At 51.9% G+C, this 13,899-nt stretch overlaps 2 protein-coding genes across 3 annotated transcripts in view; both read left to right on the top strand.

The window, feature by feature from the left end:
• The first annotated feature begins 564 nt into the window (after nucleotides 1–564).
• On the top strand, nucleotides 565–5,662 carry LOC118785096 (pyrroline-5-carboxylate reductase 1, mitochondrial-like). The gene is made up of 8 exons (XM_036539637.1): nucleotides 565–588; nucleotides 1,065–1,139; nucleotides 1,285–1,355; nucleotides 1,454–1,633; nucleotides 2,195–2,416; nucleotides 2,774–2,866; nucleotides 3,176–3,339; nucleotides 5,436–5,662. Exons 2-8 carry the CDS (start codon nucleotides 1,073–1,075, stop codon nucleotides 5,599–5,601), a joined length of 963 nt encoding a protein of 320 aa, XP_036395530.1. The 5' UTR covers nucleotides 565–588; nucleotides 1,065–1,072; the 3' UTR covers nucleotides 5,602–5,662.
• Nucleotides 5,663–13,251: 7,589 nt separating this feature from the next.
• mafgb (v-maf avian musculoaponeurotic fibrosarcoma oncogene homolog Gb) overlaps nucleotides 13,252–13,899 on the top strand; it is a 17,645-nt gene continuing 16,997 nt past the window's right edge. Inside the window, exon 1 of one of the 2 annotated variants that reach the window (XM_036550550.1) lies at nucleotides 13,252–13,368. The gene's annotated coding sequence lies outside the window, so the exon portion shown is untranslated. Of the gene's footprint in view, nucleotides 13,369–13,680 lie in introns of those variants that run through there. The other variant, XM_036550558.1, reaches the window with a different exon arrangement.

Genomic DNA, 13,899 nt, shown 5'->3' with positions numbered 1-13,899 from the left:
TAAGCAACAACTTAAATATGGCCATAGAAACAATTATATGCGATCTAAACATTATTTATGCTCAAAGTAAATCTGTATTTGTTATTGAGGCATGAAGAGGATTGTTGTTGCTGAGTAACAGAGACGCATTTAATAAGAGCTTCGTCCTGATGAAACGAAAGCAACAAGTACCTACGTACTTATAGTTACACCGTCGCAGCAAGTACACGTCTTATTTTATTTCAGCCACTAGGGGGAGTGCGCATCACTCCGATGCCAGGCCGTCTATTCCATACCATAATGTACATACTTGACCTATATTTTCCCCCTCGGCTGCCCTCGCTATTTTTTTATGGAAATGATGCAACGGACCTGGATCCTTGCACATCCCGCCCTTAACTGTACAGTTATTGTGGGCTTCACTGGGATTGGTCAGCGGGAGTGTGAATGACGGTCGCCATTGGTCCGTCAGGGTGTCAGTTAGAGCGTTTCCCGGAACAGGCCGAAGCCACGTTGCATCGCGGCGGCTTCTGATGCCTCACAGAACGGGAGAAAGCAGCGGTGATCTGCCTTTCCGCACAGCCTGTCTTTCAACGCCTTTTTAAACAGGTAAGACAAAGGACACGTTTTAAACAATTCTGTCGCCACATTTCTCGATAATAAGCTGCTTATCTGAAGCTTGATTTCGTGCCAAAGTGAATAAGATTCAAATGGCTAACCATAGCCAGCTAGCTGTGACAATGAGAATAAAAGGAAGATGTTGTGTCCCTTGCAGGCTAATTGGCTAGCTGTGTTTATTAGGATAACTGAAGGTGATAGTAGCTTAATGTCACGTCACTAAAACTAACGAAAAGCTCCCTAGAGTCTCGCTGTTCTGCAAACAAAACGATCCAGTCGCAATTTACTTAATGATCTTGCAAGCTGTATTTTCAAGATGCATTGAGCCACCTGGGTATTACCCACGTTTGCGTTTAGCAGTGTAGGAGGGTGGTTATTCGGCTGTGTTTGTACGGATCGGTCGGGCTGGCGTTGGTGTCGGTACCGTAGTGATTGTGAGTAACTGTGCTTTGTGTGTCGCGGTGCAGTGTGCAGGATGAGCGTGGGGTTCATCGGAGCGGGTCAGCTGGCCCATGCGCTGGTGAAGGGCTTCACGGCGGCCGGTAAGACCCTCCGGACGACTGACCTACTTTACCAGATTCCAACGGTCAAGGCTACCAGTGAGGGTGTAAGAAAATCTGCAGCAGGCGGTCTGCAGCGTGTTAGCTCTTTTTAGCGCTCTGATCACCGAACCTCCTTTCCCTGCAGGGGTCATCGCCACCCACAAAATCACAGCCAGCTCCCCCGACACGGACCTCCCGACGGTGTCCGGGCTGAGGGTGAGTTTGTGAACGGGATGCCCCGCTGTGTGCTGTAGGAGGTAACCGCTTCCACCCAATACTACAGCTGCTGCCTGTTTCTCCCCCTCCCTCCGCAGAAAATGGGGGTGAATTTTACCACCAGCAACAAAGAGACGGCCCACAAGAGCGACGTGCTGTTCCTGGCCGTGAAGCCCCACATCATCCCCTTCGTGCTGGACGAGATCGGACCCGACATCGAGGACCGCCACCTCATCGTGTCCTGCGCCGCCGGCGTCACCATCAGCTCCATCGAGAAGGTCCGTCCTGTCCCTGCCCCTCCCACGACCCCCCACCCCCTAAAACTGCTGACCCCGGCCCCCTGCAACTGCCTCCGTCACAGAGCCAGCCAGAACCTCTATTTGGGCATGAAGGGGCAAGAAGGAAACAGAGAGAGAGAGAGAGAGGCTGAGAGAGAGAGAGAGAGAGAGAGAGAGAGAGAGAGAGGCTGAGAGAGAGAGAGAGGGAGAGAGAGAGAGAGGGAGGGAGGGAGAGTGTGTGTGTCTGTCTGTCTGTGTGTGGGTGTGAGTGTGTGTCGGGGGGGGGAATAGAGAGCATGGAGAGTGTATGTGAGGGGAGGGGTGTAGAGAGTGTGCGTGCAAGTGTGTGTGTGTGTGTGTGTGTGTCGCGTGTGTGTGTCCGTGCGCGAGAGAGAGGCCTCCCCAGCATCAGGAGGACTGGGATCTGAGGGATCTTTGTACCTGAGGGGTGTCTGTGTAACGGGGGCGGGGGGGAGTGTGCACGCTAAGCCCAATTCGCCCGCCGTGTCACCCTGCCGTCCGTCAGCTCTGACCCACCCTGCTGCTCTCGTCCAACGGCAGAAGCTGCTGCAGCACCGGCCCGCCCCCCGGGTGATGCGCTGCATGACGAACACGCCGGTGGTGGTGCGGGAGGGGGCGACGGTGTACGCCACGGGCACCCACGCGGAGGTGGAGGATGGCCGGCTGCTGGAGCAGCTGATGGCCAGCGTGGGCTTCTGCACCGAGGTGGAGGAGGACCTGATTGACGCCGTCACCGGCCTCAGCGGCAGCGGCCCCGCCTACGTGAGTCCCGCCCACCCCACAGGCATGCTGGGAAAAATGGCAGCGCCACAGCCGGCTGCTTAAGGTTAAGACTGACTGACACAGGGTTGTTTAACGCTGATATATTTATATATTTACACATATTTCCAGGGTATCCCAGCAGTCTTTCACACACTCTAACTAAACTACAGCGTAGTTGCTGTAAACAGAGCCTCCTTCACAGAGCCTCCCTCACAGTCTCTCCCTCACAGAGCCTCCCTCACACTCACTGCTCTGTGTAACCCTGCTCCTGGTGCTCTGTGTAACCCTGCTCCTGGTGCTCTGTGTAACCCTGCTCCTGGTGCTCTGTGTAACACAGTGCTATGTGTGTTTCTGCAGGCGTTCACGGCGCTCGATGCTCTTGCTGACGGCGGAGTGAAGATGGGGTTGCCAAGGAGACTGGCAGTCAGGCTGGGAGCACAGGCTCTGCTGGTGAGTGCACGGCGTCCGTCTGTCCCCCGCGGCTCACACAGCTGCAGTGGGGCTGAGCGGCTCGCTGGGGCTTCAGCTGTGCTGATCCGCTGTGCAGTGCCTGTGTGCGTTTGCTGAGCTGCTGCCCTTTTCTGTACGGTTAGTCATTCCTTTATCTGCATGTGCCCAGGTGAGTACAGGTGTTACAGGTGTTACAGGTGTGGAGCTTCCTTAAGTGTACGAGCGCAAAGCCACACCCAGGATTTGAAGCTGCAGTCTCTTGTTTCCTGTCTGTTGACCCCCGCTGTGCCCCCCCCTCCCCCCCCGCAGGGTGCGGCTAAAATGCTGCTGGACTCGGAGCAGCACCCCGGCCAGCTGAAGGACAACGTGTGCTCACCAGGGGGCGCCACCATCCACGCCCTGCACTTCCTGGAGAGCGGCGGCTTCCGCAGCCTGCTGATCAACGCTGTGGAGGCGTCCTGCATCCGGACCAGGTGAGCCGCCCGGCCTCCCCCCACCCCCCATACCCCCCACACCCCCACGCCCCGCCCCCCCCCGCCCCCACGCTCCACCCCCTCACCCCCACGCGCCCCACGCTCCACCCCCTCACCCCCCACGCCCCGCCCCCACGCTCCACCCCCTCACCCCCACGCGCCCCACGCCCCGCCCCCACGCTCCACCCTGCTCCTCCCCCCCCCGCCCTGTGAGTGAAGCCTTCTGCAGCTCCTCCTCCCCAGGCCGGGGGGGGGGGGGGGGGTAACTGATACAGTCCTGGCGTTGACGGGGTCTGGTCCTCCAGTGAGGCTTCAGGCGGGTTTGGAGAGTCCTTCTGGAGCAGCCCCTGTGCCAGCCCTCTCCCCCCACACAGGACTCCCACTGTCCTTGAAAATGCCTGAAAATATTTTCATCCTGGAAAAATCGTTTAACGTGGTCAAATATCCTACTGTCCTTGAAAAGTCGTGGAAAATTGCCCAAAATCTAAAAAAAGTTTTTCATTCTGTCTTGTTGGACAGCTTGCATAATGTGTCCATTTTTGATGTTGTCTCCTCGGGTGTCTAACACTGCAAGTGTTGTAATGTCGCTTGCATTGGCCAGCAACATTAAAGCTCCCTAACTAAAGTCATCGGTGACTGGAATTCACTGGACGTATGTGCCCACACATGCCAAGTAAGCTGGAAACACCGTGTCTCAGAGAATGTTCTCCAGCCTCAGTTTCATGTTTAAATCTCGAAACAATAAATAAATAGGTTTACATTTATTCTTAAATAGTCATTAAAGGGGAAAATATAAATGATATTTTCCCCTTCGTGGGAGTGGGGACCCTGAAACAACAGGAAGTGTTGTATGTATGCCTTTCCTGTTCCTCAGGCAGGTGGAATATAAGCAGGGTGGTGCCAGCCAGAGTTAACTGGCTAAGTGTGTGACCTGTCCTGCTTTTCCAATCTTGCAAGAGTCGTGGCACAGTCGTAGCACAGTCGTAGCAATCTCTAGTGTGATATGAAGTAAATATTTATGTCTGTGGATGCAGGCGTTTCATTTGGCGAGCTTAGTTGGGCCGAATGGCCTGTTCTCGTCATCATATGTTCTTATGTTCTTTACATTTACATTTACATTTATTCATTTGGCAGACGCTTTTATCCAAAGCATCTCACAAGTGTCGTACAATACAACACACAAGTGAAAAACCATACAGAGTCACAATATTAGAAGCGCTGCATGACAAATTTCCAAAGGTTGGCCAGGCGAGGTACCAGCTAGCAGGTAGTACGTTGTGCGTTACGCCATTACAACCAAACTATTACAACCAAACCATTACGGTTAAACCATTACAACCAAGTCATTACACCAAACCATTATGTTAAACTATTACAGCCAAACCATTATTTCTTTAATATAGTGTAATAGGAGACGGGGGTAGTGTTTCAGGTACTCAGGTGAGAGCGGAAGAGCTGTGTATTCAGATGTCTCCCGAAGACAGAGAGGGACTCAGCAGAACGGATGAAGTGTAGAAGTTCATTCCACCAACGGGGTACAACAGCGGGGAAGGTCCTGGATAGTGATTTAACGCCGCGATGCGACGGGACCACCAGGCGCCGTTCGGTGGCAGAGTGTAGCAGTTGGGAGGGAACTTAGGGTTGCAGCAGTGAGTTCAGGTACTTAGGTGCAGTTTTGTTGGTCACCCTGTATGCGAGCATCAAGGCCTTGTGCTGAAACAGGAAGTCTTCCACACACTGATGGGGACTTTGTGCCACAGGAGGGGCAGTGTTTTGGATGGCATGTTGACGTGAAGCCTTTGCACCTGCGTGCTCTGGGGGTGTCTTTAAACAGCAGAGCTGTGTCCCCCAAAGCGTGTCAGTCTCAGTCGGCCTGTTCCACGTTCCTCAGAGAGGGCGTGGCACTTGCTGGCGTGTGGCCTGGGTGCATCTGATTGGCCGCGAGTGAGTTGACGCAGTCTTCTCTCGGAGGAGAAGTTTGGACAAGCAGAGGTTTAGTTTTGAGATTGACAGGCAGGACAGACTCTGCACACAGGTGTGTCTGTCCTTCCTCTCCCACCCCTCATCCTCCTCTTCCTCCTCTTCCTCTGCCGCAGGGAACTGCAGTCCCTGGCCGACCAGGAGAAGATCTCCCCGGCTGCCATTAAGAAGACGACGCTGGACAAGGTGCTGCAGCAGCCCGGTGTGGAGGGGGCAGGGACAGGGGCCCGGGCTGGCATCAGCCTGTTCAACAACAAGCACCCCGGGATAAAGAAGAACTGAGACACACACACACACACACACATCTGAACACACACTCTCTCACACACACCAGAACACACTCTCTCACACATACACACACACACACACACACACACACACACACACACCCCTACCTGAACACACACTTTCTCTCTCACACACACACACACACATTCTCTCTCTCTCTCACACACACACACACACACAGACACACAGACGAACAGAAGTGCATTAACTCCAAGCCTGCTGTGTCTTCTTCCTCGTTTCAGTGGGGAGGCAGGCTGGACTCCACTCAGATGAACTGTAAAATCCCGCAGTGGGAGGAGGTGGTGGCGTCTGTAACAGCGTCAGTGTACAGCTGTTTTAGGATGTGTACATCTTTAGATGAAGATCAACGCGAGACTGAACTGTTGTTTTGTTACCTTACCTGTTGTTTCAGAGAGGCTGTGGAAGGTTCACTTTTATAGACTCCTTTGTGTTACTTTGTGTTTGTCTGTTGAGCAGCGGATAAAAGGGCAGCTGCTCCTAAAGCTGATCCAGGATCAGTTTGTCTGCAGTTGGCGCATTGCCCCTCGCTCTGGGTGAGCTGTGGAGCGGTGTTCCTGGTGCCAGATTTACCACGTGTATCAAAGTAAATGCCTGGGTCACAGACCGTGCTCCGGTGCGAAGCCATATCGCCCCACGCCCCTGCTCGCTTCCTGTCCTACACTTCCTGTGAGATGGATGTCAGCACGCAGGGCCACCTTGCGCACGCGTGATGTCACACACCGGGGACGTACGTCCCCACAGCTGGACCATGTTGTGTGCCGAGTGTCTGTGGTGTTTATGCTGAAATACAGGCTGCTGTTTCAGAAATGCTGTCTGTTATCTGTCTGTCTGTTCGTCTCTGACACCTGCTTTCCTGCTGCTGCAGCGATGCGTCAAAACAAGGCCAGGTGTATTCCGTCCTCAGTTGCTACTATTTCATTTATTTATATATATATAATATATATATATATATATATATATATAATTCCTTTATATATAAATTTAGTTTTTTGTTTTGTTTGAGCCAGTAGCCACTTATGTTGGCCCTTCGGACAGTCAACTTGTGTAACACAGACACGGAGAGACACATCTCCCGTTGTGTTTTTATATCTGAATATTTTTATGTTTGATCCCAAATACACTATTATGTACAACTAAAGCTGATGTGTCTATGTGTTGCGGTCACTGTGTCTGACACACTGCAGCAATACATAATAAAGATGATTTTCCCTATGAATGTCCATCCTGACACAAAAGCCTCGGTTATGAATAAAGCTGCTGATTATTCAGGATCATGGACTGTGCTTTGAGGCCTTCCTCTCTGTACAGCCCTGCTCTGCCCCGAATCGCGGCTACGTCACACCCGTCTCACCGAAAACACCTCTGTACTCGGCCACTGAAGTGAGCCAGACGCGACCCTCAGATACACCCCCCCGCACTACAAGTCCCACAGTGCAGTGCAGCGGGAGGTCATTGGTGCGTTCCCCACAGAGCCAGATGCACTGAGCTGCGTTCCCCACAGAGCCAGACGCACTGAGACCAGACACACTGAGCCAGACGCACTGAGACCAGACACACTGAGCCAGACGCACTGAGACCAGACACACTGCGCTGCGTTCCCCACAGAGCCAGACGCACTGCGCTGCGTTCCCCACAGAGCCAGACGCACTGCGCTGCGTTCCCCACAGAGCCAGACGCACTGCGTCCGCAGGGCGGAGTCCAGCTCTCAGTGTTTAAGTCAGACTGGGCGGCATTCCCCCCTCTGCAGACTGCCTTACAGTAGCAGCAGGAGGGGCCAGCAGGCTGTGATTGGCTGAAACGGGCGTCTGTTTAACCGTAACGTCTGGAGCGGAAACACGCAGCCTGCTCCACTCCTGCTGCAGCGCCCACAGGTCGCACCCTGCTGCTTTCTGACTGGCTCAGCAGGTACAGCCTGTTTGCCGATTGGCTGACCGGGAGACCTGGGGGAGACGGTGCCAGACAGCACAGTGTGGGAGGCTTCCTGGGCAGACTGTCTGCGCTCCATTCCCGCCTGTGAGGGGCGCTCTTCCGCTCAGGGCCAGGGGAACACTAACTTGCCCTCAAACCCAGGAAGTGCCTGTCAATTTTCTATCGGAAACCAGAAGCCCGGTTCAGTGACATCGCGCTTGGCACATCTGTCATGTATCCGTCTCTTTGGGTTTGCTTCTTCACTTTCTTATGATACGCATGACTCAATCTTGCAAGCCATCAAGCCATTGGCTGAAAATATGGTGTCTGGGAGATTCTGCTCACAAATACTGACAGTGTCATGTTGTCTAATCACCCCTGCTGGCGTGAGCACGGCCAAGCTCTGCCTCTGTGGGTTTCACACAGGTGTTATTCTGTAACCTAAACTAACCAACAGCACAGAGAACACAGACTGTGGCACGAGGGCCAGTGCTGTCTGATAAACTCTGCCACACTTTCCTCAATTGTAGCATTAGTTGGAACTCTCACTGCTCGTGTAGCCACGCCCCCTAGCCCCACCCTCCCCGTAGCATCGATAGCGGGAGAGTGCACTCCAAAATGCCGCCCTGCCTGCTTGAAGTGCCAGAAATAGAAGTTTGGAAAGAGTGTCTCTTGCCTCCATGGAGATTCGGTGAAGTGGGTTGGTTGAGATTGAGGGGCTCTGTTATAAACGTTGGCACCTACAGTCCTCCATTGAATGAATGAATGAAAATGTTATTATCCGTGGGGAGAGTGGCTCACTCTCTTTACTGCAAACAGCAGCAGTCAAAACATCAAGTACAACATATTTCTGTCACACATGCCAGTGCTTTGACTCAACAAAAGTACAAATTTACATTTAAGATTTAACATTTCAGGAAATGTTTTGAAAATTGTACATTTAAAATAAAAATTCAGGAGCATCGGGTTACACCTCAGAACATTATAAAAATAGGATGTGAACTCTGATAGACAAGCATTTAAGGCAGGTGGCATTTGACAGAAAGATTTCACTGCATCCACAATACAGGCCCTTATACTCTTGGACACTTTGTGATATAGATTTTTATAAAATAACGGCACTAAACGTGACCTTAGAGAGATTTTAGAAGGCCTGACATTCACTGCAGCTACTCTTCCTCGTGACTTCAGCCTTCGCCCTGTGTGGATTCACTGTGTGAAACTGTGCTGTAGACCACTGTGAAGGCACACGCTTTCAGAATGGAAACATATCACCTCAAGATAAAGAGTGGGGAGGAAGATGGCAGAAGAAAATTAAAAATGGGAGTTTGTGGAAAGGAATGTTTTACATCAAACAGCACAATGCGCCCGTGAGCATCCGGAGGATGACAAGCGACAGCGGGATTTACTCCGACTTCCTCTCCCTCCCCTTTCTTCCATTTAAAAGCGATGAGCGGCGTCTGGAGCCGGGCTCTGTTTGTTTGTGTGCTGGAGAGACCCTCGCAGAGGCGGTAGAGTATTTCGGTAATCCTTCTTTTATTCCAAAGGTTATCCTCTAGTGGCTCGCGCCGCTCCCTGCTCAGATAAATCTGCCTGCAATACCTTTCATTTGCTTCTCATTACGGCTCGGCTCCGGCGGCCTTTGTGGCGCCCGGGTTTATTTCGAGTGGGATGGAGAACGCCGCGCTTTTCTCTGCCCCAGTGTCAGCTCTCCTGAAGGAGAGAGCCTTGAGCGTACAGGTACACCAAAGGGCAGCAATCAGAGTACGTTACCGATTATATCCCACCATCAGAACGGAACTGCGCTTTTTCAGATCTGATATTAAACAAATGAATTCTGTGACCTCCTTTTTTTCATGAGGAGCCCACAAATTAGCATCAATCTGCAGTGGATTTATTATGGTTTCATTAAAAATGGTAAAAGCAATGTAATAATAATATATTAAGTATTTGTTTGTTGCATCATTCTTGCGATAAAATTGAGCGTGTCGACTTACAGAAATGTGGGGGGTTCCCATAATCCTCTGAGAAGCCTTTACTCTCCTTCAGTGCAAATGGGTTTCAGGTGTTGCTTTGCACAGGAAGCCACATTCGGGCAGGTTTGGGGCTATCAGTGTAGCATCATTGAGGCCGCAGACCCAGTTACCCAGCCCTCAGTAACTACCAGAGTCAGACTACAGGAGACAGAAGCTTGTTGACACCCACCAGTTTGAGTTAAAGACATGTTACAATTTTGTATGTCTATATCTATGTATGTGTGTGTGATATGTTAAGATGATAGTTTTGTTCAGTTTAATGTACAGTAATTCTAAAAATTCTACCTCCTTCTGAAGGTTGGCTGTTGGGTTTGTTCCTGTTGTGTCAGCGTGGAATGAAGGAGATGGAACTGCAGCGCTCGGAGCCCCAGTCCTGAAACACAGGACCCATCAGTGCAATATAAATAGCACCCCGATAAAAATCATGTTAACGCAGTGCACCTCTTTATTTGTAACCTCACAGGTTGGAGACGACATCAATGTGCGTATAACAGTGAGGTTACCTGCTTATCTGTGCTTACACGAAAATACCAGTACAAAAGTGCACTGTAATAACAATGATGGTTTTGATTCACTACACCACTGACCTAAATTCCCCATCAAACACACACGCACACAAGACAGACAACACAAGCTTGTACCGATACACAAGACTTCCCAGGGTGCAATGCAGATTCTCTCCTCAAACGGTACCAGGGGAATAGCACAGAACCAGAGAAAATATTTCCGTTGTGCCGTTATCCTCATTCTTCTCGTTTGACGGTGACAGCACTCTCACAGCACAGCTTTTTATCTCCCGTACAACGCTGTGCTCACAGCATCTGCTGCTGCTCTTTACTGTGGACGTTCAGTTCATGGAAAGTGACTTGTTCAAGGGCACCGCCACATTGGCCTACTTCTGCTTTGAACCCACAACCTTTCGGTTTCTGCTCCAGCACTCTGACCATCCCTCACTCGCGGTCTCTAGCTGGCGCCAGTCATGGTGCGGGTTCGGGTCTGGCTCCAGCTGGGCCTGGGACAGCGCTCCCGCCCGGCATGTGGCCCGCTCAGCGGGGGGGGGGGGGGGATAAATTTAACCCAGCAGAAAGAGTGAAGGAGAAGAGGCTGCACGCCGATGCTTTATCAGCCACTCAGCAGCTGGAGCGAAGAGGAAGGACGACAGCTCGTTTCCCGCCAGAGAGCGTGAATCATCACTTCGGCTTCCCTTTCTGGCTGCACCGCTCTAACGGCTTGGGGGGGGGGGGGGGGGCACACCGTCTCAGCCATCTCAGCCTCTAGAGCTTACAATAAGAAGGCGAACAAATCCAAAACCGGGTCGGTTCTGATCCGCTGCCTGCCGTGCGCCGGCGGACCTTCTGCGTTTGCAGTAAACATTATGATGCTGCGCTGTCGTGGGTCTGACACAGGCGACCTTTCAAAGCGCTCAGAGTCCCCCCCCATGCGCCAGCGGAGGCCCATCAGACTGAATCCTGGGAGCTGGGAGTCTGAACAGCGCCGGCTCCCACACACGCTGCTGCCTCCGGGTTCCTGTGGAGTGGAGTGCAGGGCAGCCCTGCAGAAACTGCCAATCAGAAAACAGAAAAACGTCCTGATGTCACTCACCCCAACAGCGTGTGCCCCCAGAGGGTACAGCAGCACTCACACCAATGAGGAGGAAGCCTCAGCTTCTCGCTGACGCTGGGGCAGGCGTGGGCCGGGCCCCTGCACAGGACCTGCGTTTGGCTGTGCAGTACGGCCCTGGCTGCTGAACGCACCGCCTGAGCTCCACTTCTCTGGTCAGCTCTGTTATTTAAGCTCAGACTGTGGTGCTTGCTGGTCAGAGCGAGATTCTGAAGCGGTTCACTGGTGAAGCGAAGAGCAGAAGGGTGATCAGTCATCACAAGAGTCTGAGCTGGTGCTCGGAGAAAAAAAAAAACTTTCCAAAATGTAAAATCATCACGTTAGTTAAGCTGAGCAACCTCACCACAAAACTCTGCTTAATTAGGCAATTTACATCCTCGGGATGTGCTATAGTTACATCTCTCTCACTTCCTCATTTTCACATCTTTTAAAATGAAACTTGAAAGCTGAAGCTATTGGTAACATATTGAAATAATACATTTAGTCCAGACTGTCATGGCAAATCAGTTTCTTAAGATAGAACAAATAGTGTTCATAAAATAAGTGGACTGAAAGCCTGGAGGTTGCGGGTTTGAATCAAATGTGCTACTGCTGTGCCACTCTTTACATCCATTATATGCCAAAATTGTTTTATTTTTCCTGAGGCAAATCAGGTTAAGCACCATGCTCATGACACCCCATCTGAGATTAGAACCTGAAACCCTCTGGTTCCCTAACCGCGACACCGCGCCGCTCAGCGGTGCTCCTGTGACCTTCATCCTCTGAAGCCTGTCCTCCCTCTTCCTCGCTTACCGAAGGCTATTCCATTTCTCGCGTCCCTTCGCGGGCCCCCCATCGCGCATTGAATTTGGGTCAGAATACCCCGGCCCTGCTTCCCTCTGCTGTTAACTGATCCGCATCGTCCTCCGCCTGTGATTTACGCGTATGCTTGCTGTCGCTTCCTGAGATGATCATCTTTTGATAAAACTCCCCTTTCGTCTCTCTTCTTCTGGTGCCCGTTCTCCGCTGCCCTCCCCGGAGAGGAGCGCACAGTCCGCCGGCGGTAGCCCCGCACAGCTCCCTATCACCTGCTTTCATATCGGTTTCCACCCTGCTAAGTCTCATGCTGTTTATTTTCTGTCGTTCATTGATGCTTTATTTTCAAACCTGTTTAAATATCCGCCAATTAAAGTTTTATTCTATTCTTTGTACAGTATTGTTATTAATAAGAGATCTGCAGCTCAGGATAAGAGCTGCACAAAGTTACAATAAGATTACTGATACACAGCGGGGTTAAAATTGCACCCCGCCAGACAGTGACAACGTGTGCTTTTATACCGACCACATGTTGGGTGTCTGGTAGGTAAGTTCATTAGTAAACCGCGTTCACACCATCCTTCGATGTAACAAAGGCGGGTGGTGTTTTGCGCCTCCGCTCTCTGTATAGGGCTCCTGGGGTTGAGCGAAAGTGAAACGCAGCTAACTCAGCGATGGATGCCTCAGCGCGGCTGGCGTCGTCGCGGTTCCTCTTTAAGAGATTCCTGCAAAGTGCTGTAATGCCCCTGGCCGAGGTGCCCAATTAAGGCAGTTCGGGTCGCAGCGGTCGGGTTTGCGGGCGGACCGCGGGTCGCCTGCGTCTCTGCGCCCGCGTCCTGGCCGACCTGTGTACGCAGCGCAGCCGAAATGACATTCCAGCATGAAAGCTGATTGCTGTTACAACTTTTGTTTTCAACGTGATGTTCCCTTTTACTGAAGAAAACAAAATATTAGGTCCTTAATTCATCAAACCGAAAAATATCGCTGGGTAGCCTGCTAGTTTGGGGGTTTAGTGATGAGGAATTCTCAGCTTGTTTAGGTGTCTCAGATGTTTCTGCAGTAGCCGGCACACAAATGTGTGATTTGAGCGACTGTGTCTTTAAAGAGCGTGTTTTGTAATGTAATGTGGAAGAATGTGCCTTTTCGGAAATATGCATCCTCTGTTGCTTTAAGCCTTTCTGCCAGTTGCGTAGATCCTTCATGAATGAAACCACGTGACCAAACATCATATGACGTCTGGCTCCGGCACAAGGGAGAGGGATCAACAAGGAGAAGGCGAGGGAGTAAATTTTACAAATTACTCAGAAATAGCAGCGCCAGCACCTCCAAATACTCAGCATCGGGGCTTCAGCGGTGCGAAAGCGTGCCTTCCTCGACTTCGGTGAGTCGGACGCGCGTCCTCCTTTCGAGGAGCGACTGCACGTTATTTGAGGGAGTTGTGTTAAATCGCTGTTTTGCTGAGTGTGCATGCCTTCGCCGCCGTCCGCTGCCTCCGTGTGTGCGGGCTCGCTGGCTCCATGCGTGCGTGAGCGCGTTAGATGGATAACCGGGAGCTGCTGATTCATCGGGTCATTGGCCATGCGAAGCGAGGGCACCCGGAGCCGTGTAGACCGGAGGGGGGCTCTCAACAAAAGGCTTGAACAAAGATACCTGGCTCCCCGGGTGCGCAAACAATTACGCCGTGGGGGAATCCCTTGCTGGCGAGTCCGTGTGCTGTAAGGTTGCTGCCGGCGGCCGGTCGGTGTGCGGTAGAGACACGGCAGTACCGGCGGTCACAGCGTCGGAGCTGTGGAGAAATGCGCTAGCTGGCATATCTGAGCCGGAGAAAGCTGCTGTTTCATCAGAACCGAGCCGCGCTGAAAAGAGGGCGAAAGCCAGGGAGCCAGGTCGGGCTGGCTGTCTCCTCTTCTGA

Source organism: Megalops cyprinoides, chromosome 1 (assembly GCF_013368585.1).
Source record: "Megalops cyprinoides isolate fMegCyp1 chromosome 1, fMegCyp1.pri, whole genome shotgun sequence".
NCBI classification, from domain to species: Eukaryota; Metazoa; Chordata; class Actinopteri; order Elopiformes; family Megalopidae; genus Megalops; species Megalops cyprinoides.
Note: the sequence above shows the minus strand (reverse complement) of the source record. Positions and strands in the feature narration are given on the sequence as shown.